This window comes from Columba livia, chromosome 5, assembly GCF_036013475.1.
Source record: "Columba livia isolate bColLiv1 breed racing homer chromosome 5, bColLiv1.pat.W.v2, whole genome shotgun sequence".
NCBI lineage: Eukaryota > Metazoa > Chordata > Aves > Columbiformes > Columbidae > Columba > Columba livia.
The window spans coordinates 4166527-4194062 of record NC_088606.1 but is presented as its reverse complement, the minus strand read 5'-3'; the positions used below and the strand labels follow the sequence as shown (position 1 = coordinate 4194062).

Below are 27536 nucleotides of genomic sequence, written 5' to 3'. Positions count from 1 at the left end.
TCCAGTGCGTAATGACGGCACAATAAAACGTCACCAAATATTTTAATAAATTCCACTAGCAAAATACCACGGGTATTCAGTCACTCAGAACACAGTTCGAAGGTAAGAGACTATATTACAGATATCTTCTGTGGGTTTGTTAATGTAATTTACCCATTTTGAAATTCAAGTCGCTTTTCATTTTCCCCCAGAGGGAGGAAGGGGAGAAAATACAATGAGGTCAGTGAATGTTTCAGCTGCTGGAAACTTCTGGGCTTTGCTCCTGACCGGGGTGAAGGGAAGCTCAGCATCCAGCATGGGCTGTGGGAGAAATGACAAACATTTGAGGAATAGTTATTTGCTCTGCAAAACAACGCTGCATCGACACATGAAATAAGAGCAAATTCCCTTTTCTGGATCAACACCAGACCAACCGTTATTTCTGAGGCAGCGGCTCAGGTGTGTTGGGTTCCTGCAAACTTGAGAGGCCACTTAAGTATCGTGGGGCAAAAACTGGTAGAAAATACTTTTGAGAAGGAAAAGGGAGAAGCAGGAGGTTCTCTGGCCTCTCGCTCAGTGCTGGGGACACGTCGCAGCTTTAGAATAAGCCAAGCGCGGATTTGAAACCTGCAGCGAGTCAGTGCATGTAAATATACAAAAATGTGCTTGCTTAGATACGAGACTGTTTCAAAGCAACGGCCACAGCTCAAAATACACGGTCCATTTTTAAGACGCTCATTACTTACATGAATAATCCATATTTTAAAGAGAATTTTTCACAGAATCCCAGAATGTCAGGGATTGGAAAGGACCTTGAAAGATCATCTAGTCCAATCCCCCCATGGAGCAGGAACACCCAGATGAGGTTACACAGGAAGGTGTCCAGGCGGGTTGGAATGTCTGCACAGAAGGAGACTCCACAACCCCCTGGGCAGCCTGGGCCAGGCTCTGCCACCCTCACTGAGAAGTTTCTTCTCAAGTTTAAGTGGAACCTCTTGTGTTCCAGTTTGAACCCATTACCCCTTGTCCTACCATTGGTTGTCACTGAGAAGAGCCTGGCTCCATCCTCCTGACACTCACCCTTTATATATCTGTAAACATGAATGAGTCCCCCCTCAGTCTCCTCTTGTCCAGCTCCAGAGCCCCAGCTCCCTCAGCCTTTCCTCACATGGGAGATGCTCCACTCCCTTCAGCATCTTCGTTGCCCTACGCTGGACTCTCCAGCAGTTCCCTGTCCTGCTGGAACTGAGGGGGGGAAGTTCATGAAACCTAAGAAACTTGACACCCAGTTTGAAAGATTTTGCCCACCTGCTTTCCCTGTTGAATGTTACTTCCAGCTCTAGAAGTTAAAGCAATAAATAAAAAAGGGATGGGACAGACTTGGAAAACTCCAAGAAGAAAGTGGAAAGAAAAGACCAGGTAGTTCATTATGTTAGTAAATATTTATAAAGAAAGCCATGAGAAATAAAATTTAACGGATTGATCTGTTAAGAATCTGACATTCTTCTGTTAAAAATGTCTCGATTCAAGCTACACACATCATGTGCAATAAGGAATAACAGTGTGAGCCTGAGCATGGTGACAGGAATCGTGGTTTGTATTTAGAGGAAGCTACATGAATTGGTTTGATAACATCTTCCAGAGTTTAATTTATTTTGTGCAGTAACTGATGCTGTGGGAAAGGTTAACAGTGCTGTAACACGGAGATTGCCAAATAAAGGTCAACTTACCGTATCAAAAGGATTGCTGGCAATGGGTGTCAAATCACCACATGAAACTTCTGAAAAATAAGAATATTTTGGAGTTTTTTTAATAAAGCAAGCTTAGTCTCATGCTGCCAAAGCTGAAAAAAACACTTTTCTGCATTTACTGAAAAAAACCCAAACTGTCTGCATTTCCATTTACTTCAAGCCTTTTACTATTAGCTTTTTCCTTCACATTATCACATAGAACCGTACACACAGAAAAGCCTGAGGGGCACCGTTTGCTCATGTGCAACCTGTGTGTCGGTCACACCAGCTAAGGGAGGTTTTACCAAGAGAGATTAACCCAGCTACAATGAGAGTCATTTCAAAGAGTAAATTCAGACTACCATCAAACTTTTGAATAAACATAAGGCCCCAGCAATACCACAAAAACTACATAAGCAGCTTTAAGATCCGCACCTGTTGGATGTATTTTTGGTTCTCCAGACTGAGCAAAGTTATTCCCTGTGCAGGCCTCCTTGTCTGGGCTGCACATGACAACATCTTGTCCCTGTTCTTCTGCAGCAGCTAGTTCCATCTCCTCTGTGCCATCTGTTACTTTTAATTCACTGCTAGAATTTTCCAGCACCTGAAAAAGAGGAATTTTAAGGTAGCCAGGGATGGGTGTTTACAGAAACCAGCATGTCCCTGGTGTGGCAAACCAAGTTCATACATCTCATCTGCAGTTTTTATGGACAACTCAGGGGAAACAGGGGTTGAACTCCAGACACTGTGATCTATTTCACACACACTATTTCCCAAACACCCTTGTAAGCTGGGTAAGCTCTTAGTATAAAGGAAGTTCTTCCACATGAAAGAAGATTCAAGTACCAAAAACATGCTGAGGACATTCTCTAATGAGACTTTACCTCAAGAAAAACCTATCAGCAATACCAAAAGTTGAAGATTAAAAGAGTTTTCCCCAGAAAGCGACACCATCAACAAGCAATTTCTCATTTGACAGGGAAAGGATGAAGCAAAAGGCCTAAGAACTAGTAACAGATATATATATCTCTATCTGTGTATATATATGTGTGTGTGTGTGTATGTATATATATACATACACACACACACATATATATAGATATGTATAGATATTTAATATATACATATGGGTTGGGGAGGGATCAACTGCTGTAGTCATGCACAGATCCAGGCAGTAACAAATGAAATGAAGATACTCCAATTAAAGGTACTAAAGGATGATTAACTGCAAAGCACTGGCCTTCGCTGAGTAGCACAGTATCATCTCAACTATGGAGGCGGCATTCCTGTTCTTTTTAAAACGTAGGCACGTCACCAAATCCTCAGACATTTCAGGACACGGACTTCTCAACTCTGGTACTTGTATTAGTAACACTGCACTTGCCACAGCTTTAAACAATAAAACAGCTGAACGCTCTGCTACGGCAGCATAAGGACCCCAGAAACATAAACACTACTGTTGCCTTTAGTCCTGGTTCCCAAATGGAAAAGCATTTAAAAAATCCACGCTAGAAAACAGGTAGTGGACATCGAGGAACATCGTTTGCCCAAGCGACAAGTGTCGTCACGTGGCAGCCAACAAAAGGCAGCTCCCAAAGAGCTGGACAAGGTCCCCAAAGCACCGCTGTCCCTGTCTGTGCCCATTACCGGGAAGGAAAAAGCACCAGCCTGAGAATTACACAAGATACCTTGATAAGGATTGGATCAGAAATCTACTACTACTAATAAAAATATTTAAAGCACATATATGTGTGACTTGCCTTAGTTTCCTCTGCTCTGCCAGCAACAGGACAGTGCTCTTCTGCAACTGCAGAAATGCTGAAAGAGAAACCAAAATGTTTTCATTCTTCTCAATCGTCTTCAATCACCTTCAGTTATCTTTTGACTTGTCCAACTGATCTTACAATTTGGTCTGCAACTCAGCTTGCTTGTTTGGCACTGGGCAGCTATACCTGATTTACTGAGCAAAAAACCAAACTTCTACCCCAGCAGAAAAACTGCATTTGGGCAAAGCTCTTAATATTTGCTTGAAGGAAGGAAAACACACAAGGATGCTGCAGCCTTTACCGCTACCGAATTGGACGGTAACATTTAACAGGTATTAATATTAATTCTTTGAGTCATAACTATAACATTATTTGTATAAAGTTAATGAAAAGCTTCCTTAACATGTCTACCTTTGTTCATGAAAACCACCGGGGAGTTTTTCCAGTGGGGGAGTTTTTCCGGTAGGAACCTGGTGCATGTGCAACTGTTGCGCTGGGTGGAAGCCTCGGAGCAGCGGTGTTGTCTGGTTTGCGGTTGTGCCCTCGGGCTCACCAGGAGCAGGAGGAACGTTACGAAGCGAAGCTCTGCTGGATGATCTTGAAGTCGCCAGTTTTTCCAGAGTCCGCTGGGAAGATCTGCGAGGGGTCTTCGAAAGCAAGCCTGAAAAAACAAGCATGTAATGGTTCATTACTACAGCAGTTTCCAGAAGATGAAATTAACTGTTTGTTTGGATTCTAGCTCAGAACACTGCTGTTTTCAGCTTGCTGAATTGTTTTCTATAAATATTACATTGAAATCTTACATATACTGCAAGAAGATATTGAAAAAAAGGTGAGAACAGTAGGTCAATAATTTACAAAACTTTACAGTGATATTAGAAGAGCCAATCTATTCCCCTCCTCCCTTTACTATCTGCTTTCTTTACCTTCTATATCAAAAGCAGGCCTCAGTTTATTCTGTATTTTTGCTGAACAAAATATCCTGATGTATCCCTTATACAACTACAGCCAAATATGAGAGCAGTTAAAATATATATTATTCCAGTCCTGTACTCTGGATAATTCTGCCTGTTGTTTCAAAAACTCTTTCCTCCCTAATTTCCCTGGCAATAGATCCCAAGCACGGGAGCGTTCCTGCTTTTATCTTCTCTAACTTTAGAATCATTACATGGAAGTTTTCCCAAGATCTGAATTTTCCTTATAGCCTGGAACTACATCAGTTGTATATGTTCTTGATGCACAATGTACTTCCCTTTTCCCACTGCCATTTGAAAGCACAGTACCTGTTTACATTCATATTTTAGATACACTTGCTATCCGGGTCTCTGTTACTCCAATTAAACAGTAGTTTCTTTACATAACTCCAGGTAAGCAATTTAGTAATGACTATTCCCTTACAAAGAACCTGAAATAATGAGACTTGCTGTTCTTATTAAAAAGTCCATCTGGTGAAATCTGTCATGAATGTCCATCTTTCACATTAAAGAATTTTAACTGAATTAAAAAGACAGATTCAGAATTGATCTTTGTAACAGATTGTCTGCTACAGCTTGCTTAAATCCAGCGTTGCTCAAAGCTTTTCAGATCTCCTCTGCTAACAAGAGGTGTACGAATCAAAAAGTACTGGTCTTGTGATGAGGAAAGAGATCTACACAAAAGAATAAACTGGGAAATTCAAAGACAACTTCTAAACTAGAAATGGGAGAGAAACAGAATGGATCCTAAAGATCCAAGAATTACTGAAAACATGGGCTTTACATACATTGCAATAGGAAAGATACTGAAAATAGTTATATTTTGAGCATCTGCTCAAAATAAATCCTATTAAGCAGTTTTCATAGCAGACTGGAATTATGTTTCAATCTTGTTGAACACAAATACAGTACAGGTATACTTTATTTGCAGCTTTGAAGACAGCACTGCAAGGGATTTAGTTAAAAAAATCCCAGTTCCCATGTTGCAAATAAGAGAGATCAGCCTGCGTTGACTCTGATGAACAGGTTTGTCAGCCCAATGTGAGAACACTGAGATTAAAAATTCATCATTAAACACATGCTGAAAAAGCATGAGCCAGCCGCTTGTACCTCTGTCTAAGCAGAGATTCCACGTTGCTATAATCACTCAAATCAGCACATTCATGTGGAACAGTTTGCTTTGGATCCCTGATGTATTTAACCACTAGTTGAAATATCGTGTTCAGTACTGGAGTTGTATCCAGTCTGAACAGCATCATTTTCCTCCCCAGTGAGACTGGTTAAACTCTCTTCAGCACTTTCAGATCACAGAAGTCATGATGAAGCTTCACCTACCTGCAAATGTTTTCACGGGGCTTTCAATTCTGAAAAATCCCCCTTCGAAAACCACTTTTTCTACGTCTGGCAGCTTCTCCTGATGTGTACATTCAGCAGCTCCATCATGCTTCATTTTATCCCTCATTGCTGCTTTTATAGCAGCGAGCCGGTTTCGGGCAGCAGTTCTTCCAGCCGCTCCCAGCTTTGGTTTGGCCACTCCATTTGGAACAGTCTTTTTCTGAAATTGTAAGAAAGTCTGGGTCACATCTGGGAGCTTCAGATAGAAGCAATTGCACATGAACATCTGGGTAGGAACAACCCCAGGTTCCAGTATAAGTTGGGGAATGACCTATTAGAGAGCAGTGTAGGGGAAAGGGATCTGGGGCTCCTGGTGGACAGCAGGGTGACCATGAGCCAGCACTGGGCCCTTGTGGCCAGGAAGCCAATGGTACCTGGGGTGGGTTAGAAGGGGGTGGTCAGTAGGTCAGAGAGGTTCTCCTGCCCCTCTGCTCTGCCCTGGGGAGACCACACCTGGAATATTGTGTCCAGTTGTGGCCCCTCAGTTCCAGCAGGACAGGGAACTGCTGGAGAGAGTCCAGCGCAGCCACCAAGATGCTGAAGGGAGTGGAGCATCTCCCGTGTGAGGAAAGGCTGAGGGAGCTGGGGCTCTGGAGCTGGACAAGAGGAGACTGAGGGTGACTCATTCATGGGGATCAATATGGAAAGGGGGAGTGTCAGGAGGATGGAGCCAGGCTCTTCTTGGTGACAACCAATGATAGGACAAGGGGTAATGGGTTCAAACTGGAAGACAGGTTCCACTTAAAGTTCCACTTAAATTTGAGAAGAAACTTCTTCTCAGTGAGGCTATCAGGACACTGGCCCAGGCTGCCCAGGGAGGTTGTGGAGTCTCCTTCTGTGCAGACATTCCAACCCGCCTGGACACCTTCCTGTGTAACCTCATCTGGGTGTTCCTGCTCCATGGGGGGATTGCACTGCATGAGCTTTCCAGGTCCCTTCCAACCCCTGACATTCTGGGATTCTGCGATCTACAGAGCTGCTGGAGACAGCAACAGGCAAAAAATGTGCTGGAGAAAAGTTCTCTTCATCTCCAGAACATCCTGGACTACAGTTCAGCTACTGAGGTTAGTTTGTGAGGACAATATTAAAGATTTTTCGTATTAAGTTTGCAGTTCAGAAATACTCAGTACAACTTTCTTCCAACTGCAGTTAACATATTTGAAAACAGGGACTCCTAGGGGCAGGGAGATGAAGTGTGATAACAGCAGGACACACACCAGGATGCCACTCCTGCCATTCAGTTTTTCAAAGAGAGTTTTATATCCTGTACCATCTGCAGGGTTCTGACATTCACGGTCAGCTCACACAGAACACGTTCCCTCCACTTTCCTGTGCCTGAAATTTCTTACCAGCCTTAATTTCATTTTTATGATTCGTTGAGCACTCTCAAGGAACTGGATGGAGTTTAGGCAATGTGAGTACAACTTGACATCGAGGCATTAGAAGCAATTACGTACTCCAAATCAAAGAGAGGATAAAATACCCCGCGTTAAAGCTCATGTTGCAATAAGCAATAACTTATTTTGGATATTGTCAGGGTCCTTTGTGCTTAGAGAACTAGCAGTATAATGCTACCCACGGTACTGTATTAATGGGATACCATTATAATTTAGCACTCAAGGCTCAAAACTGAGAGTCACTGCCAAATTCCTGCAGTGTCCTTTTCCATTCCTTCAGTGCCAACACCACTGGCCCAGATAAAGCGCTTGACATCTGAAGGGTAAATTTCTAGTTTAAATTTAACAGACTTGACTTACTAGCAGAGAGTCAAATGACTCTAAAAGAGTAATTGTTAATTCTGAGTTCTAATCCACCTATATGCAAAATAAGCAACCAACATTTTTACAAACAAGAACAAATACAAGTGCACTTTTGGGAGACGCAAGGGAGAAGGATGCACATTGAGAGGAATTTCACTGAATTTCTAAACACTAACATTTAAAGATGCCAGATAAGTAGGGCTTTAGAAGGAACATCCATTTAAGAAGAGTATTCCTTACTGCAATAGCAGCTTACTAATTATTTTAGATGTCCATGACTGTTGCATTTTAATGCCTTAGGAGACACATTAGGGGCTATTCATACCTTGACAATTGCTTTGCTTGGGACATCAAGTGGTTGCCACTCATTGTCTTGAAGCTTCTTCAGATTATCAAATTTTTTATTCACATCTTCTACCTATTGGAAATCCCCCAAAAATCCAGGTTTAATTCTCTAAAATTATCAGATTCACTAGAGAACAGCGTTTCATAAAATCACGTAACAAATTTAAGCACAGTTATGCATTTAAGTACTTCAATATTAAGTATTAAACATTCTCATACAGTTGACTCATGAAGATTACGCTAAACATACACAAGCTCCAGATTACATGACAAGACCGGTCTCATTTCCATAGTTTAAAGGTTAGTAGAAGAGGTATGGAATCATTCAGTAAAACCTAATGTGTAAAATAAGGGAGCTGGTTTACGACCTGTTCTTGTGCTGAACTTCTGCGCTTTGACAATGGTCACGTTTCAGAAATGCAAAAGAACCTGTTGCGTAACAGCCTTGATGCCAAACGAGCACAACTCTTCTATTATGTGGGAAACACGTCACACGAGGTTGTTTGCTCTGTTAAACTGCTGGCCTGAATGGCTTTGTGATGCAGGTTGCGCTTGTTCGTGATAAACCAGCTCCGCAGCATTACCTCCTCCCCCACTGATACTCAGGGCAACAGCATCGTTCTCCTCAGGCTTTGTAAAGGACACACTTGCTACTAAGGCCATACAAGGCTTATTTATGTACAGTCACAAGTCCTTTACATCCTCCCTGAAACTCAGGGGATACAAATTAAAAACAAATGCAAAAAGAGGCAGAGTTTGTAATTCTATGCTCACACTGGACACAAAGAAGAAATTGTTGCCCCTGAGAGTGGTGAGAGCCTGGCCCAGGTTGCCCAGAGAGGTGGTGGATGAACCATCCCTGGAGACATCCCAGGCCAGGCTGGACGGGGCTCTGAGCAACCTGAGCTGGTGAAGATGTCCCTGCTCATGGCAGGGGGGGCACTGGGGGAGCTGGGAAGGTCCCCTCAACACAAACTGTTCTCTGATTCTGTAAGAAACCTCAGCTGCTCCCAGATACATTGTTATTATAGGCAAACCCTATTTTTCAAGTTCCTTGTTCTAGTAAGATTCCTCAAGTATCTCTGAAGAAGCTGATCAAACTCTTACACTTTCTGGAGGGAATTCAAGACCTATGACTAGGACCTTAAAAATAAACCCATCTTTGCGTTTTATTTAACTGGTTACAAGTTCCTTTGTTAAATACTGATTTACAAGTACTGTCAAGGGTTATTTTGATCTTCCAAGAATACTCTGAAAACAATGGAAGCACCAACAAATAGAGATGAAGGTTTTCTACCACCTGAGCTCACTCCTATAGAAGGTTATTGTAGTTTCTTCATTATTCTCATACTGAAGCACGGAACCTCTCCTTTTCAGATGAGGAATTTTCCAGAAGCTCCCAGCTTTTGGTTCAGGTAGACACTGTGACTTTATCCTCGCTCCAAACCAGAATAAGACTTGGCTACATGCCTCCATTCCAGAGAAAAATGAGATAAACAGGCCACAAGAAGGCACAAGAGATGAACCAGTCCATGAATTACCAATCGTAGTACACCAGCTATTCACCAGAGAGTGCTAAACAACAACCTGCATTTTTTAAATACAAAAAACCCCAGAATTTGAATACTCAGACAACCAAAAAAATAGTTTCAACCCACTGTAATAACTCAATCAACTTTGTCCTAGTGTGTAGCATGCAGGTACATACCTGAAAGTTAACCATGTCCCAAAATCCATCTAAGTCTGTACACGTTGTTTCTTTTTCACCTCGTTTAAATTCACAATTATCCACCAGTCCTTCAAACTGTTTAAACCTTTCTGCTATGAGCAGTCTGGTCTGACCAATTGTGGTGCGAATAAGATCTTTAGCTGATAGGAACAAGAAAACAATAAAGAAAGTACATCTTGGAATAATCCATCATTCGACAATTGATTTAAATAAGTATTTGAAGACTCTGGAATTAGTTTATTGATTAAAGTATGCACATCTATTTGCAGACCTGCAATATAATTCAGATGGAGCGCACCCATCCATTGAACTTCTCTAAACTTGCTGCTTTAAAAAAATAGAAAAGTTTAAATCTCTAAATCCTTAAGATAAGCATTGATGAACCATCTTTGTTTTCCCAGATAAGGACACTTATTCTACTTTAAAACCTAATTTAAAAAAAACCAGCTTGGTTACAGTGCATACATTTAAATACACTTAAAACTGACAACAGAAGAACTATTTCGATAAGCACTTTGTTCACTTTAGTGCCAAGCACAATCACGTCAAGTACTACCCATATGTTTTACTCTTAGGAGATAAAGCACACCTTTTTGTCTCGAGGCAGACACAGCTCCAAACTTTATCTAATACAACTCCTACTAAGTGCTGTTTTGCAAATATATTCAGCTACATGTACTTCCCTCTGTCCCCTTCAGTTACCAGCTCCTTTTAGTGCCTATCACAGTTCAGTCTTACCATCCTCTGGAATGTCCAGCTCAAGTTTTCCATCCCACTGGAGGCACTGAGACATCAGCCTCTCTGTCTCAGACCGAAGAATGTTTCTAAAAATAAAGGGAAAGCAAAATATAAGTCTCTGGAGAATTTTCTAACTGCTGTCACTACTTGTGGTTGTTAATGATCACTCTCCTACACTGTCTTTGAGCAGAATCACAGAATCTTAGGGATTGGAAGCAACCTCGAAAGCTCATCCAGTCCAATCCCCCCACCAGAGCAGGAACACCCAGATGAGGTTACACAGGAAGATCTCCAGGCAGGTTTGAATGTCTGCAGAGAAGAAGACTCCACAACCTCCCTGGGCAGCCTGGGCCAGTGTTCTGTCACCCTTACTGAGAAGAAGTTGACTCTCAAACTTAAGTGGAACCTCCTGTGTTCCAGTTTGAACCCATTACCCCTTGTCCTACCATTGGTTGTCACGAGAAGAGCCTGGCTCTATCCTCCTGACACTCGCCCTTTATATATCTGTAACCATTAATGAGGTCACCCCTCAGTCTCCTCTTCTCCAAGCTTAAGAGTCCCAGCTCCCTCAGCATTTCCTCATAGGGGAGATGCTCCACTCCCTTCAGCATCTTCGTGGCTGCTCCAGCAGTTCCCTGTCCTGCTGGAACTGAGGGGCCACAACTGGACACAATATTCCAGGTGTGGTCTCCCCAGGGCAGAGCAGAGGGGCAGGAGAACCTCTCTGACCTACTGACCACCCCTTCTAACCCACCCCAGGTACCATTGGCTTCCTGGCCACAAGGGCCCAGTGCTGGCTCATGGTCACCCTGCTGTCCACCAGGAGCCCCAGATCCCTTTCCCCTACGCTGCTCTTTAATAGGTCATTCCCCAACTTATACTGGAATCTGGGGTTGTTCCTACCCAGATGCAATACTCTATACTTTCCCTTGTTATATTTCATTAATTTTTTCCCTGCCTAACTCTCCAGCCTGTCCAGGTCTTGCTGGATGGTGGCACAGAAGCCATTACACTCTTCAGTTTGTTGACTGGCTGAGGTGCAATTTCTTTTCTACTGCTTTTAAGCTCGTGTTCCTTAGGACAAGGTGCTAGTCTGTAGAATTGTGGATTCTTTACTTGCACTAGCAATACAAAAGGGAAAACAGGAATGTGTGCCTACCCAGGTCACTGCTGACAGCCACCAGCCACCATAAGTTAATCTTTACAAGATGTCTTGTGACTCATGTTAAGAGGCTCTGAACAGACAACAGGGAAGTGAAACAAATGAACACAAACCTGAAATACGGCACATCATGCTCTTGCTCTTTTATATCATCCGACTTTGTTTCGGGCGTTGTTGTATCTGTAGAGACAGGGCTTGTTTCATTCAATCTCTCAATGAGAGTTTTCTCATCAGATTCATTTGCTGAAAAATACAAAAGGCATTTGGTTCGGAATCTGGTGAAAACAAATAGCATTGGAACAATAAACCAAATGTGAAATTCCTACCTGTGTCTCCTTTCAAACTTGTAGTGATTTGCTCTTCTTGAATGCTTTTAGCAGCAGGTGAAACCTGACTTTTTAAATTAGGCTCTTGTGCCACAGTTCCACTGGATTTTTCAGTTATATTACTGGAAACAAACAAACAAACAAACACATTCAACATGAAGACACATTGAGAAACTGACATTGAATATGGTCAGACACACAAAACTGCCCCATTTGGTAGGCTGTCTTACATTCAATGCTAGAGAATGCAATTCCTATTCAAATTGATAAATTTGTGTATATATATATATGGCACAAGTCCCTGATATATGGAACTACTTTACTTTAAAGCATAAGCAGGATTATAGATTATATATAATTGTATTAAGTTCAGATTTGATTAAGCAACAATAACAACGACGATGATCAGGTGTTTCAACAATACAACAATTCCACTTGCATGTTAGGCCATGAGATGAAAGAATCTTACATTGGAGATTTCGAAAAATCCCAGAAGGCATTAGGTGTCAAAAATGCATTTGCTCTAGAAGGAGTCATGGGAGTAACTTTGTAAGTCGCTAATCCACTTAATGGTTGAAACACAAAGTTTTGAGGTGCAAAAGAACGTGTTCTGGGTCTCCCTGGAGCAGAATTGTTGTTTTCCACTGAGGTTTGTTCCTGTTGAAGTTCTACTGATGCCGAATGTTTAGAATCAGCTGCAGAATCTTTCATCGCCGGATCCAGTTGAGTGTTTTTATTCACTTCACCTTTGGAAGGAATTACCTACAACAGCACAAATAAAGAAACCAAACGCTACATTATCAAATCAAACAAGTGTTTGCTGTAGGCATGGGCTGAATTATAACATCACTGTCTGAAAGTCACCAGGGAATGAACAGTTTCTGTTAAGTCGCTTTGTTAGTTTTGCATAAGTGTACACACGTCATGATTTACCAGTAAGCCCAACTGGTTTTGACACCTGCAAATCATTCTAGCAACATTCACTATGAGGAATGCAACAATCCACAGAAGGGGCTAAATTTGGAGAACACCTCACCTATCAAAAAAGTAATTAAAATTAGCAAATGCTTGCTCCTACTGCTAGAAAAAAAAATGCTTTAAGGTGATAAGGTCCTCAAGAGCAGAATTCTTGGCTCCAAATCGACGTAGGCCTGTTGAATAATCACAGTTTATACACATACTCTAATCCAAAGACTGAAGAACAAGCTAAAATAACCTGATAGCTGAGGAATGCAGCCCAAGACAAGAGAATACAAGAGCAGTTCGGATCACAGAATGTTGTTCAAAGACAAGAAAAAGTTACTCAACACGTTGAGTCCACATTCCTATGAGACGAGTGAATAGATATGCATTCCGTATGACTTTGAGATACCTATACTGAGATATTGTTAGCACAAACCAGCCCAAAAAGCTTATAGTGTTTTTCCAGAAAATATGCATCTTCAAGTCTCATTGTACTTTAGATACCCCTGCTTGGAATGTGTGTTAAAAGTTGAATTCAAGGCTGACTTCTTGTAACATGATGACTGAGGTTACAGCAAGAGTTTACCCACGGGCAGCAGAAAGTGGCTCCTGGAGCTTATCTGAGTGAAGACGTAAGAGCTGCTTACATCTGCGGGCGTTTGTTTGTTCGTACCCGTTTCAAGACAACACTAGAACACAACTGCAGTTATGGAAACAGGGCTGGGAGGTGTGAGGGAGACACGAGATGAGAGGGAATGGGGGGGTGCAATGAAAAGAAAAATCACTGACAGTTTTCACACAGGACTGTCAGTACATGAACGCATAGGCAAATTGTTTGGGAACCTGAGTCAGAGGGCTACAATAAGCTCACATGTTGCTGTCTCTGTGTAGAGGGAGACAAGTTTCATTATAACAGTGGCACTGAGAACCACAACTACGGCGTTTAATGATGATGTGTCTACTTGGCAGAGAATAACAATTCCAGCTTTACTTGTTCAAAGACGAAAAATGCATTTATTTCTTAGCTTCTAGAGTCTCGTATCGTTACCGTAGCAGGAAAAGGGTACATTCAGATCATATTTCAAAAAGGAATGAACTGCACAAAGTTTACAAATGCTAAATACAACCAGCAGAGCAGCCCTTTTTTTTTTTAAGCTAAACATCAGACATAAGAAGTTACATAAGAACTTCTTGTCTAATCTAAATCATTGTCCAAATCTTGATTAATAACAAAGTCATTCATATAAGCAAACTACATTTGATCTTAATTTTAAAAAGACGGCAATATGAATGCATACAGCTTCTTCCCAAAATCCAGCTTATTAGTGAATTTATTGCTTCCATACTTTAACACAAGTATATTTGAGCTACAATTACACTGTTATTGGCTCTTAAATCAGTTTAACTGCTTTTCCATTTCAAATATTAAATGACCTACCTCCGTGACATCAGGTTTGACTGCTTTCTTCTGCCTTCCCACATTTGTCATCTTTCTCTGTGACTGGTTACCTAGAAGGAAAGAAACTCCCAAAGGTCATCAAGGCATCTAATTAAGACAGTCTTTCACCAAAAGATTACCATAAAAGTCCAGTGGTTAGAGACAGGGAGAGACTGGTTTGTTTCTTGAGTGTGAGGTGGCAAGAGGGCAGACACCTAATTGCAAAAGTCCGTTCAAAAGAAAACCTGGCCTAGGATTTAACAGCCTATTAAGAGATGTATCACCAACAAGGGAAAACAAATTCATTAAGTCATTAGTCTTTAGACATTGTCATGTACTAGAAATAAAAGTAATCTATTTCCTTAAGGGCTGAAGAGCTGCTGTCAAGTCAATTTAAGTTCAGATTTTTAATTTCCATATAGCATAGGGTTTCTGTTGGTGAATTGAACCTGATACTATCAAAGCTGAGCTTTCAGTCCAGGGGTTAAGTTCTACCCTATATATTACAAAGGATGCTGCAAAATATTCTGGAGAATTTCCTGAGAATAAGCACTAAAAATTTTCCCTTCAGTAACCATTAAGCTCCCCACGTCTAGTAAACAGACAAACATGGACAAAGGGAAATCCCTGACCTGAAAATCATAGGCTCTTATCTCTCCCTGAGGTTTCTGTTCCTGATCACAGACTTAATAATCATGTGTCCTTACATGGCGAAACACCAAACTGGCAAACCTTTACCAGTTCTGGATCTATGCTTTCAGTTTATAATTACCATATGGGGACTGATGCTCCATAATGATGGATTTTATGGGAAACTGTCCAACCTTGGTTTCAATATCTTGATTTCAGTATTACAATAGAGTTCCAGATAAGAGTCTAAGTGATAGAGTATTTAGTCCTTTTCTTACGTGACAATTCAGCATGACTTACATACAGTCCATCTACTCAAAGGAGTAGCTACACAGCAGAATGTAGTGTGCAAAGATAGCTCAGAACAAGTTGATACTTATCTCCACAGCACAACAGAGTGCCTGAGATATGAGCAAGATCCTAAAGACAGAGCCGCCTTAGTATATAATTTGACAATGAGTCTAACAGCAGCATATAAATGTACACATGCTGTTTCCAGTGCTCGCTTATCCAGTAGTAGATGGTATCTTTACAGCACACTATTCCAAATACTTACACATCAGGCTTGAGTTCCACAAGCAGGACTTACCAGCAGTAGCAGCTGTTTTCATCATCTGCCTGGCTGCAGAGGCGGCTGCTCTAGTGATCCGGATGTTGGAGGTTGACTGGATGGCAGGCTGTAACACTGTGAGGAATGGTAATAAATAAGAAGCTGCATTTAAGTAGTGTAATTGAAGCTTTACATTTTGTAGAAATCAAAAAAAACACACTAGGAATTATTAGTTGCATTAGTTTGCCAAAGTCAATGGGGCTTTTTGTAATTTCAGGGCAAGGGGTGCTAAACATGGACAGAATAGCTCAGGCTCGGCATCAAGGCGACGCTCTGCAGGATTTCGACTGAAGAAGGTTTTGTTGTAGAGTCCAGCTCCTAATAACATCAAGGTACCAGTGTGCTAGACACCCTGGTCTTTCTATGAAAGTATTCCGAGATCCAAATTTAATGTAATCTAATAAAGCATTTATAAAATTAAGATTAATCTGACTCAAGTCTATGCACCGTCTTACCCATCTTAATAATTTTCATCTCTGTATTTTAGTACTGTTTTTCATTGCCTGCAAAAAATGATAGCATTCTCCTGCACAGAGAAATTTAACAGGTCTTTATTTCATACTCTCCCTTTCTTTATCTGCCTGAAATCTAGTATCCCCACTTAGATGCTGTTAATGCCATTTGTGGTATTAATGTAATTCTAGCTTCCACAGAATTGCGGCTTGACATGTTGGGAAAAAAATAACGAGATAACTAACATTTGATTTATCCAAACATTCACTTCCCTCACATTTTTATATCAGTGTTTAAGTACATTCAGCAAAAAGCATTATCAAGCGTAGTGGATGACAATTAAAAAAAAAAGTTTTAATTGTGATATCAAGCACTGATAGTAGATCTTTTCAGTACCCACTGAAAGCACGACAAATTTATTTAAATAAAGGTCTGCTGCTTGCTGATTTAATTAAGTTAGTGATGCGAGAGTCATTTCACTCTGAATTACTGAGTATCTTGCATTAACATCAGTATTCCACATGACTTAACCTTATCTACTTAAGGCACGTGCATCACTGTGCTACCAGGAAGAGTTTCTAATCAAAGGTATTCTGCTCCTTTAAACAAAGGTGGCATCAGTCGCTTTGTTTTGTTTTGTTTTCTTCAGAAATGTGTGCAATTGTCACACAGAATGTCCAATAACCGAAGATAGAAAAGGGGCTGTTGCAAAATACGAAAACATAGGATTGTGCTTATCATTGAAAGAAGACAATTAGACGTTTACTCAGCTGCATTGGTATGCGTCAGAAGATCAGGGTCCTATCTCCAATATTATATATCTATGTGAATGTGCTATACCAGAAGGTTTTCCTTTCCCAAACCTCCTTCAGTGCTGCGTTACACAAGCAGTTTCATTTGGCGACCACAGACAGCAGCACATCTGCTGACGGACAGAAAGACTTCACTGAAAATATTTAGAGCTGATTCAATCAGCTCTTTTCCGAGTTACCCACAATACCAAGGAAAATTCATATTTTACTTACATCAGCTATTCTTCATCTTTCCATGTAAACTCACTTGCTCTTCTGTAACAGCAGCAGCTACTACACATGATATTTTTTGAGATGAATGGGAAGCTCTGTGCAGCTCCGAATGCTCAAGCAGCAGTCATGCAATTCTGCCTACAGACCTTTTTCTTTTCCCTCTCCTTAGGGGAATAATCAGCAGCCAGGAGGGTATTAAATATCTTGCATTCCATTTTCCCAGCCTATAGAAGCGACAACACGCCATACCTAGAGCCACATGCTTGATATTCTTCCAGCTACTCCCCTTGCCATGGTAGGAATGGTTGTCAATAGAATCTGCTTGTTTCCTACACCTAAAAACATACTAGAGGTCTCTCCCAAATATGTTCCTTGTCCTCCCTCCACAGCTATTGAATCAGAAAAATAAAACAGCCGTGTCCTTTCAAATTGAGGTATAGGGATCATTCCATACCTTTCTCTTTTTCTGCCACTTTGTCTGTGCTCGTCTGTTTACGTCCTGCTTGCGTAGGGCGCACACCATGTCCATTGGCAGAGACCTATTGTCAATCAGAGACCAGGTAGCTTAATTTCTTTCACCTATCTTAAGTTCCAGTAAAACAAATGGTCAAGTAATTTGGCACAAAAGTCTTTAAAAAGTAAGGAGAAATTAAGAATAACTAAAATAGCTCATTTTAAACATGTGTTGACGTGCATTATTCGACATTAGGAATTTGTCAGAAAAAGAATGAAGTATTTAAGAAAGTTTCAGTTTACCAGGAAACTAGGTGTCAATTACTACCGCACCTTAGTACATATTAGGTGCTTTAAAACACAGCTTTCAGCAAAAAGAATAATATTAGCTCAGTCATCCCTTCATAAAATTATGACTGGAAATCCTTCATATGCAGTGAAGTTTTGTAAGGCAAGACTGATAGATCCAAATTATAGCTTCTTCCACACATTCCTGCTGGTGAAATTCCTCAAAACCCCCTAATTTTTTAATACAAGTAAAAGCAGATGGGACTGCCAAGATTCACAGTAAAAATATGTCAGCATTGAAGTGATTTTGACTTTGAAAGCTGTTCTGAGCAGTAAGGATTAATCACAGGTGATACCTACAGTAATTGCAACTCAACAAATTACATCTCCATTTATACAGCTTTAAGGAAAAATTAGATAGAAATTTGTACAAATGCTACACACCAATTTTGACTTTTAGCCACTAGTTTTACCCATTTAGAATACTGAGTACTGTAGTAAAGATGCAAAGTTAAACAAACAAACAAACTCACTCTTCTTGCTAAAATTTCCCAAGAAAATAAAACAGCTCCATGTCTGGCACATTTTAAATAGTAAATTCAGCAACAGTGCACTTACATTAATGTGAGGTGAAACATTTTACAGTTTTTTAAAACATAAATACCATTGAAACTTTATGAAATTAAGATGCCAAATTAGCAAAATAAATAGTATCTCCACAGTTATGTGCACCAGATCTGTCACTGTACAGACTCCAAGAAGTCAAACTAACGTCACAGTCGGGCTGACTCAACCCCTCACCTTCAAAAGGCAGATAAATAGGGTGGCGTTCAATTTAATATGCAAGAATACTATTAAGTTCAACTTTAAAAACAAATGTTTTTTCCTACTGTAGCAAGTTTTTAATGATGTTGTCAATTTGCTGGGTTGCCTACAACTTTTTGACGATCAAGTGTGATCTAGGAGAAAAATGAACTGACTTTTTATAACCTGCATCATGAAAGACTTTCAGCAATTAAGAGATACTTTTGTCTAAATTTATTTGCTTAAGTTTATTAAAAAAACCCCAAACACACACACACAAAACCTGAAACACCCCACAACAACAAACCGTAGAGTGCTTAGATGCAGTTGGTATCACAGGTTTTTCTTCTTGGTTCCTGGCCTTTGATCGGGTAATCCTCCCGGAGGAAGCAGGAGCCACCTGAAAACAACCCCAAGGAAACCAGAGTGAACAAGTTACCAGCTCTCAAATAACTTGGCTGTTTCATTTGTGAGTGAACCATTCCAATTTTTAGACTGAGAAGAGTTATAAATACAAAAAAACCCACCCAAAAACTCTTATACTACTTCCTGCTCTTAAAAAAACAAGCCCTGATTGTTCCTTATTATTAAAAAAAAATATATGTATCAAGTATTTACAAAATAATCTGGATATTTTGCATAACATATGCATAAGTTTTATACAAATAGAAATTTTCATATAAAGTACTTCTAATATAGTGACCTAGTATAATTTAATAGATTATAATTAAAATAGTAATATTAAATATCGAAATTAAGTATATATTATTACCTTCTCTTCTCTTGGCTTCACTGTCACAGGATCTGCAGTGACATGTGAAAGAAATCCAGGTGCAGTTGGTCTATATAACCCAACTTTAAACACACCCTTTTTTGCTTTCTCTCTTTGCTCTATCAGTTTTCGAAGTTCCTTTTCTTCCTTATAGCGCTGGAGCATTTCCCTGCGGTCAGCAATCCTCTTGGTAGCTGCATCTGTAGGTTGGTGTGAAGCAAGGATAAAATATAGACACGTTATAAAAATATTGAAAAGATTTTTCAGCCAACAATGAGGAAAATCAGAAAATTTCAAAAAACTTTTCCAAAATGAAGAAGAATGTACTAAGTCAAAGAGCAGGAGTCTGGAATCTGTGCCTGCAAGTTACAATTCAAGTCTTACAATGCAAATACCTAAGCTTGCTAAAAGTTTACATTCTCTTAATTGTTTTAACCATCCCCACTAAAAGAGCATTTAATAGTAAATTTCAGCTTGCAAATACATCTCTCCAAATCTGCACCTCAGGGATCCTGTGAATTCATATCCATTTCATAGCATAAATGCTGATCCTGCAGTAATGTTAACACTTTAATTACTGATTTAGTTTATTTGTGTGTCAGTTTCTTTATTTGTGTCAGTTTCTTTAGTCAAACATTTGTAACATCATTGAAAGCTGAAGTTTAGGTCAGCTTTGGATACCCAAATCTGCCTCAAGCTGAGAATAAATGAGGCAGAGTTTATATGAAAGAATAAAACCTTAAGATTATGTCAAATTTGAATTACATGTCTATCTTAAAAATTAATATCTAGTTAAAATTTATTGAAGATAATCACAAGATATATACATTTCTTAAATTTCATATTTGTCATGATTACATAGGGATTGCACTCCTTCCTCCAATAACTTTCTTCTATCAAAATACTGAAATAGTTCTAAAGAAATCCGTTAATATTTGTAAAGATTAACTGAATTCCTTGGACCAGGGGTGTCAAACCCATTTTCACTGGGGACCACACCAGCCTCTTGGTTGCCTTCAAAGGGTTGAATGTAATTTTGGGTCTGTATAAACGTAACCATTCCTACATTTATCCAGTCCTAAAATTACATTCGGCTCTTTGAAGGCAACCGTGATGCTGATGTGGCCCCCAGTGAAAATGAGTTTGACAGCCCTGCCTTAGACCAGAAGCATCCAGGGTAGCCAGGGAGACAGAATTCAGTATTTGCAGCCCCTGTTTGCTGGGAGGAGAGTTAAATAATCAAAAGCTAGCAATTCTAAAAATAGACTATGCATTTACCCATTTATAGTTATATATACCAAATTATAATATACAATTACCCATTTCTAAGGATAGTTTAAGCACATGACTGATGCCAGTTATAAGTTAGATGAGATTTTATGTTAGGGTTTTCATTTCTTGAACAACCAAATTAAGAGGCTTCCCATTAAATATTAATCACAAATTGCATTCTTCCTTTAGCTGCCGCACAGAAATCAGAGCAAAGCTTTATTCATACCACCGAAGCAAAGGGGAAGATAAAGTTGTATTAAGACTTTATTTTCTTGATTTTTTTTTAAGTTAGAAGAACTGTAGTTCTTGATTTTGTAGAACTGTAGTCATTGTAGTCATACAGTTCTGTAGAACTGTAGTCATTGATTTTTAAATATTAAATCTTTTTTTTTTCAAATTAAAACATTGACCACAGTAGGTTCCTGTGATAATGCTATTAAATCTACTCAGAAAACATCTTTAACAATTAAAAAAAGCGCTTTAGAATAAGTCTTTTCTTACTCTGTTTTACACTGCTGTTCTCCTGAGAGCACTTTTCACTCTTATCATTTGGTTGAGAATTTCCCCTCTCATTTGGGAGCTGAACATTGACATCTGCCAATCCAAACTGTCTGCCCTTTTCAAACAACTTGTGTCTGTTCTCCTTTTGAAGCATCGATTTCCTGCGCGCAACTTTTGCTCTGAGGGTTTCCGTACTCAAATCCTTCTTGTATCGACTGGCAAACTGGGAGGCTGCAGCCATCTTGATTATCCTGGACAAAAATCACAGCAATTAGGGCAAAATCTTTTTCTTTTTTTTAACTTTGTTTCTGAATGTGTACCAGAGAAAATGCAAATGACAATTTCAGTAACGGCTCTTCACTATTCCTCTTTATTTTACACAGTCAAGGGGATAGTTTGTTTGTTAAGCGGTCAACAAGCCTTACATAGAATTAGCAGGGGATGCTGTGCTGCTGCCAGGGATTGTCCTGTTGCTTCTGTTTTCAGCACAGATGGTTTTCATGTTAAGGAGACAAGCAAGTAAATGACAAGGTTGTAGGACAATACTTGGAAGCAACATTGCATTCAGATTATACCCTATGCGATGGCGAGGCATTTTTGTCCTGCATCGGAGCGCTCGGCACCATTTCCCAACCGAGTCTCCAGGATGCAACCGCAGTACAATAGCGTTTATTTCGAGCAGGATTTCTCCCTGCTTTTTTAACCTGAGGAAGACTTGATGCAAACATCAGTTGGTCTGTATGTGCTGCGCTAACAGGGATGTCAAAAGCTGCATCCCCTGCACCCCACCAAAAATCTGTCTTGTTCAGGGTTTTAATTCTTTCTTCCTGAACGGAGGCTAAGACCAGTTCTTGCAATCGGTCTTACTCTGTCTGCCACCTAAACCATGGTCTTTTAGAAATCTCCTTTTCTATTGTAGAAAACAGCTCTACAATAAGGAGGGTAATAGAGCTAAACTAAACAGGCAACAATAACTCATTGACCAGTAAACTGGTCATTTACTGAAATTCTTACTTTCAAGACAGCAGCTTTGATCAAGCTAAACGAACCATCAGTGAACCAGACCGAGAAGATCAGCCTTGACCATGAGGGTACAGGATTTTGCAAAATCGATCCCCCTCCTCCATTTGCCATCAGTACCTCAAGCCAAAAGCAACGCCAGCAGCCTAACTGAAAAACTGAAGTGTCCGAAGGGAAAAAAGAGTACCAAAATAAACAGAAAGAATAAAGGAATAAGTAACAACGTGCTCTTAAAGTGTATATACTTGTAAACGAAGTGAGCAATGAGAGAATTTGAGCTATTCTAAGAAGGAACACAGGCAAAGCCTGTTCAGATACCACCACTGCTGCAGGAATGCAAAATGGTCCATAGAAATGCAAAGGAGCAAATGGGAATAAAAAACTAAACTCAGCTTAAAGCACCCAAATCAGACTGTATCTCTTCTACGTAATCCTGGAAGAGCTGGTGCATGTCAGTGCTGATTTGTGAACACCTTACATTTCATCCTGCATCTTACATTCCAACCTTCAGAAACCAATTAAGGATGCTAGTTAATTAACGATGATTGTAAACGATCAGACTAACCCTGTTGTTCATAAGTCATACCTGCCTTGCTTGATCTGTCAGTGATTAATGATGCTTAGCTCATAAGCATCTCCAATAATCATCTTTGGACCAGTCTTGTTAGGAACTCCCACAGAAAGAAAGAAAGAACAGAGTTAACGGCAATATATCCCTACAACCTAACTAGCAGGTGTTTCAAGCTCAGTGGATGAAAATTATTTCTAAAAGCAGCAGCTGGCATCAAGTCTCTACTCTCATCCTCTTGCAGGACAAATCCCCTGTGTCTGGGACTCTTTAAACATGATTTTTAAGCTGTGTTTGCCTTAAACACTGATAAATATTTAACACATTTGAAGGATTTTTATGCTCTACCTTCTAACTTGGAGAATATTTTCCTAGCTATTGTAGTATAAGTCTGCTTAAGGCATTTTCCCACAAATAAGCCTCAATAGCAAGGGATCTACCTTGCAATACGTAACCCCGCAGCAGAATTTATCTGAAACTTGAAGAAGGCAAATATAACATAAGCAGAGATACAGAGAGAACTTCCCACTGAAGTGTTATTAACTCATTTCCCAGGCCTGCAAAAGTAATGCAACTGATTACTCATTATCTCCTTGGGGTCATTAAAAAAAACACCAAAAACGTATGGCATGCTCAATGCCCTAAGCATCACTTTAGGACAAAAATACCTGTCTTCTTTTCTTTCCAGGTTACGGTTTCTGAATAGTACCTTGCCCAAACAGGAGTCTAGAAGATCAATTGGAATTTAAGTTGGTATGAATTCAAGTAAAGTCTGGTAGCAGGAAAGGGACAAAGAGCTTAAATGTAAGAGTTGGGACTGGGTAGTATATACTACTAAAGTTGAAGAACTATAGTATAGTTTTTTTAATTTAAAAAAGGGGGGAAATAACCACTTTTGACCAGCAGTGCCACAAAAACCAAAGGAATAATACAGACATGAAAAAATATTTAGGTGCACATTTCGCATTTTTAGCCTGAATAGTGAACAAACAGAGCAGGAACTGCGAACACCGTTATTTTTAAAGCAGGAACGCGGCAAGTTTGGGGACTCAATAAGGTCCAGACTCAAGGATTTCGAGACGAGGCCCCGTGGGTGACGATAAGCGGGACACCCCGCTCCCAGCCCCCTGTTCTGAGGGGCCGCCACAGCTCCGGCCCCTCAGCCCCTTCGCCTCCACCGCCATGTTTCCAGGCCGGCTCCCAGAGGAGGCACCGCAGCCAGGCCCGCAGGACGAGACCCCTGCCCCGGGGCCCGTTATAAGGCCCCTTCCCGCTCCCACCGGCGGCAAACACCCCCCGAACGCCGCCAGCCCCGCCATACCTGTACCGGCCTCCTTAACCGCCTCAGCGCGGCCTGCCGCGCCTCACTTTCAAATCTCACCTGCCAACGCTCATTGGTCAGTCCCAACCCGCCCGCAAGCTCTCATTGGTCCGCTCACGGCCGACGGTTGATGGGCAGAGCCGAAATCGCTGAACCGGCTGTTTATTGGTTGCCCTGGATAGCCACGCTTGATTCTCATTGGCTGCGCCGAGAATTTCCCCACTCGCACTTGCCGCTCATTGGCTAGCGGAGTGAGGGAGGCGAGGCCTGTGGGCCGAACGGGGCTTGGCGTCCCGCTCGCCGCGGGGGCGCCGCGCCAAGATGGCGGAGGCGGTAATCGGTCCCTGAGGGGGTGACTCAGGCCGCGATGTGGGGTGCGGGCGCCTCTGGCCCCACAGGGACTTGGGGACAGGGTGAGGGGCCCCGTACCGCGCTCCCAGCGCCCAGGCAGGCCAATGTCCGCACCTCAGTGGCCTCCCTGTGCTGCCTCCTGAGTAATCGGAGCCGGCTTTCCACAGGTTGTGCCGAGGTTTGCTGCCCCTTCATTCCCTCCTGTATTTGCATCATATCGGCCCTCCGGTTTGCTGCGGTGGGTTGTATTGATTGCGATTCTCATCCGCCAGACAGTTTGCGTTTGTTTATAAAAATCTGCGAAATTAAAATGCGAAAATATTCAGAAAGCGGCCACTTGGTGGCACTGCAAAAATGTAGACAGACGGTCTTTGAGGAAAGTGTCGCCAACCAGGAAACTGCTGAGCAGCGGGCACACGGTGGACAAGACACCTCGCAAACGGCCTAAAAAATGCAGGACCTCCATATGGCAGGACAGTAAAATGTCAGTACATTTTTATACAAATGTGATTACGGTGGATGAAGCAATAAGTGGGTTGAAGACCATGTGCTTGGAGTGCGGAGCTGTTCCCCATGATCGTGATCAGTTTTGTGTCGTGAGGAGCAGCTGGGGGACCTGGGGGTTCAGCTGGAGAACAGGAGCTGAGGGGAGACCTTCTGATCTCTGAACTGCCTGAAAGGAGCTTGGAGCATGGAGGGGGTTGGTCTCTTCCTGTGACAAGTGACAGGACAAGAGGAAATGGCCTCAAGTTGCACCAGGGGAGGTTGAGGTTGGATGTGGGGAACAATTTCTTCCCCAAAGGGCTGTGGGGCATTGGAACAGGCTGCCCAGGGCAGTGCTGGAGTCACCAGCCCTGGAGGGGTTGAACAGACACATAGTTCAGGTTCTTAAGGACATGGTTTATCGGTGGACATGATGCTCTGGAGGATCTCCTCCAAGAAAAATGATTCTGTGATTGGAGAGTGGCTCTCTGGATCATTATTGCAGCAGTCAGAGCAATGTCACCCCTCAGTCCTCTGTACGGACTGCCAGGGGATATGGCAAAGATTTGCAAACTTCAAACATCCAGACTACTCCTACAATCATTAATTTGCTATAAGATAATAAAAGGTTAGTATGGAGGTTATTGACTAGGTTCCCCAATGATATGAAAAAGATGCAATTAAACAACAGAGCTACAGGAGTTTGTGTTTGTAGACTCTGCCCACAGACTCCAATCCAATGCAGTCTTCAGAGTTTGCTGATTTTTATTACTCCCCCATTTCTCCCAAATCAGTGAAATTTGGGGGTGTTCAGCAGTTCTACTTTATGATATCAGGATATAGTCCAATGATGTGCAACCTGGAGAAGAGAACGGCTCTGGGGAGACCTTACTGCGGCCTTTCGGTACTCAAAGGGGCCGATAAGAAAGATGGGGACAGACTTTTTATCAGAGTCTGTTGCGAGAGGACTAAGGGGAATGGTTTAAAACTAAAGGAGGGAGATTCAGGCTGGACATGAGGAAGAAATTGTTGGCCCTGAGGGTGGTGAGAGCCTGGCCCAGGTTGGCCAGAGAGGTGGTGGATGAACCATCCCTGGAGACATCCCAGGCCAGGCTGGACGGGGCTCTGAGCAACCTGAGCTGGTGAAGATGTCCCTGCTCATGGCAGGGGGGGCACTGGATGAGCTGGGAAGGTCCCTTCCAACCCAAACTGTTCTGTGATTCTATGTGAGCCACGCTGAACCATACGTTTTAGGGAAAATATTAATTTGGGAGTGTCTTCCTTCCAACCCAAAATAACTTTTGCATCTGCAGGATTCTGTCATGCTGAAAATACTTATTTGCTCCTCAGAGCATCTAGACCGGCACATTTACTAATTCCCACCGTGTGGATACTGAATTTAGGAAGCGTGGCTGCACTACAGCTGGGGCTTTAATCTCACCTGCTCAAATAACAACATCAGCGATAACAGACGGGTAATTTGAGCACTAAGTGGGGTCCTTGGCGGGCTCAGGCTCTGCCGGGCGGCCTTGCTGGTTGTTACCTGAGCTAACTAGGTTGAAGCCAGAGCGGGTTTCCTTGACACGCTGCAGTAACACATTCTGCTAACAATATCTAGGTCACTGCAAGGGTCTTGATATATTTGAATAATGCCACAATTTTAAAGTATTGCAATGTCACTTTGAGATAAAAACGCAGTAATTGGATGTTTTTCAACCAAATTCCTGATTGGTACTGGTTTTATTGTATTAAGAGGAATAATAGCATAATATAATCATATTACCATTTAGTAGAGATAAACAAGCAATATGAATATAAAACCTCATCCTGTACAGATATTAGACATGTCTGAAAGAGTAACTGTATAATTCTCATACAGTCCTGATGATTTTATGATAATATGCCTACATTTTAGCTACTGAAGCTTTGAGAACCGATTTGAATGGATGTATTTCTTGACAATATAATTATCAGATACCAGTTTTTTCCGTAAAGATCTCCGTGGTACAAAATGTAACTTGCTCTTTCTATTCTTTATCTGTTCACAAGAGATTTTGTTTTGTGAGGGCGATTCTTCCCTGGCACAAATGCACCTCGCTGAAGAAGAATACAGAACATGCAGGGAAACCTATCTCCAAATTTAGCCCTGAAATAATTGCACTTTCTGACTCTATTTTTGGTGAAGTGTCAGGCAAATGGGGTTATAAAGCTGTAGCCCATGTCACTTGCATGGAGTCAAAGAAAAACCTCTGTAGACAAATTGCGTGTGGAGCCCAGCGCAATGCTGCAGAAAACACAGAGGGCTCTCCCTGCCCAATTTAATTGATAACCTCTTAATCAAGTATCGCACAGCAAAACCATTGCAGCGCGTTGGCTGTTGTTGCCACTTCTCCTTATGCTTTTAATCTCAAATGATCGCTAGTTTAAAAAACAGAACAAATTCTAGAAGCAGAAAATAAAAGCTAGATTATTTTCTTCAATTAACCAGGAAACGCAGTTAAGTCTTCCGCTTCATTTTCTTGCTCGGTTCTTTAGGTTTGATGTATATGGACCCTGGATGCCGAGATGACAGAAACACCGACACGCTGTCTGTGCAAAGCAAGTCAAATAACATCTCACGTTTCATTTTTCTTCCCACCATTTTTCTTCCACTCGCGCTTTGGTGGTGTCTTTGTAACAC

At 41.3% G+C, this 27536-nt stretch overlaps 1 protein-coding gene across 4 annotated transcripts; it reads right to left on the bottom strand.

Moving 5' to 3' along the window:
* Window positions 1–25: 25 nt before the first annotated feature.
* Window positions 26–24286, bottom strand: DLGAP5 (DLG associated protein 5). Of its 4 annotated transcripts, none has more exons than XM_021300203.2 (19): window positions 24083–24286; window positions 21114–21364; window positions 19341–19540; window positions 18876–18968; window positions 17478–17562; window positions 15525–15620; window positions 14306–14376; window positions 12374–12666; window positions 11905–12026; window positions 11692–11821; window positions 10417–10502; window positions 9658–9818; window positions 7930–8022; window positions 5785–6004; window positions 3887–4136; window positions 3470–3527; window positions 2145–2313; window positions 1710–1759; window positions 26–300 (listed from the first exon to the last, which is right to left on the bottom strand). In XM_021300203.2, exons 1-19 carry the CDS (start codon window positions 24094–24096, stop codon window positions 178–180), a joined length of 2565 nt encoding a protein of 854 aa, XP_021155878.2. In that variant the 5' UTR covers window positions 24097–24286; the 3' UTR covers window positions 26–177. The 4 variants fall into 4 exon arrangements, with proteins under 4 accessions (XP_021155878.2, XP_064919216.1, XP_021155879.2 ...); XM_065063144.1 differs by having other exon boundaries at window positions 24023–24111; XM_021300204.2 differs by lacking the exon at window positions 24083–24286 and adding an exon at window positions 23370–23422.
* Window positions 24287–27536: the final 3250 nt, after the last annotated feature.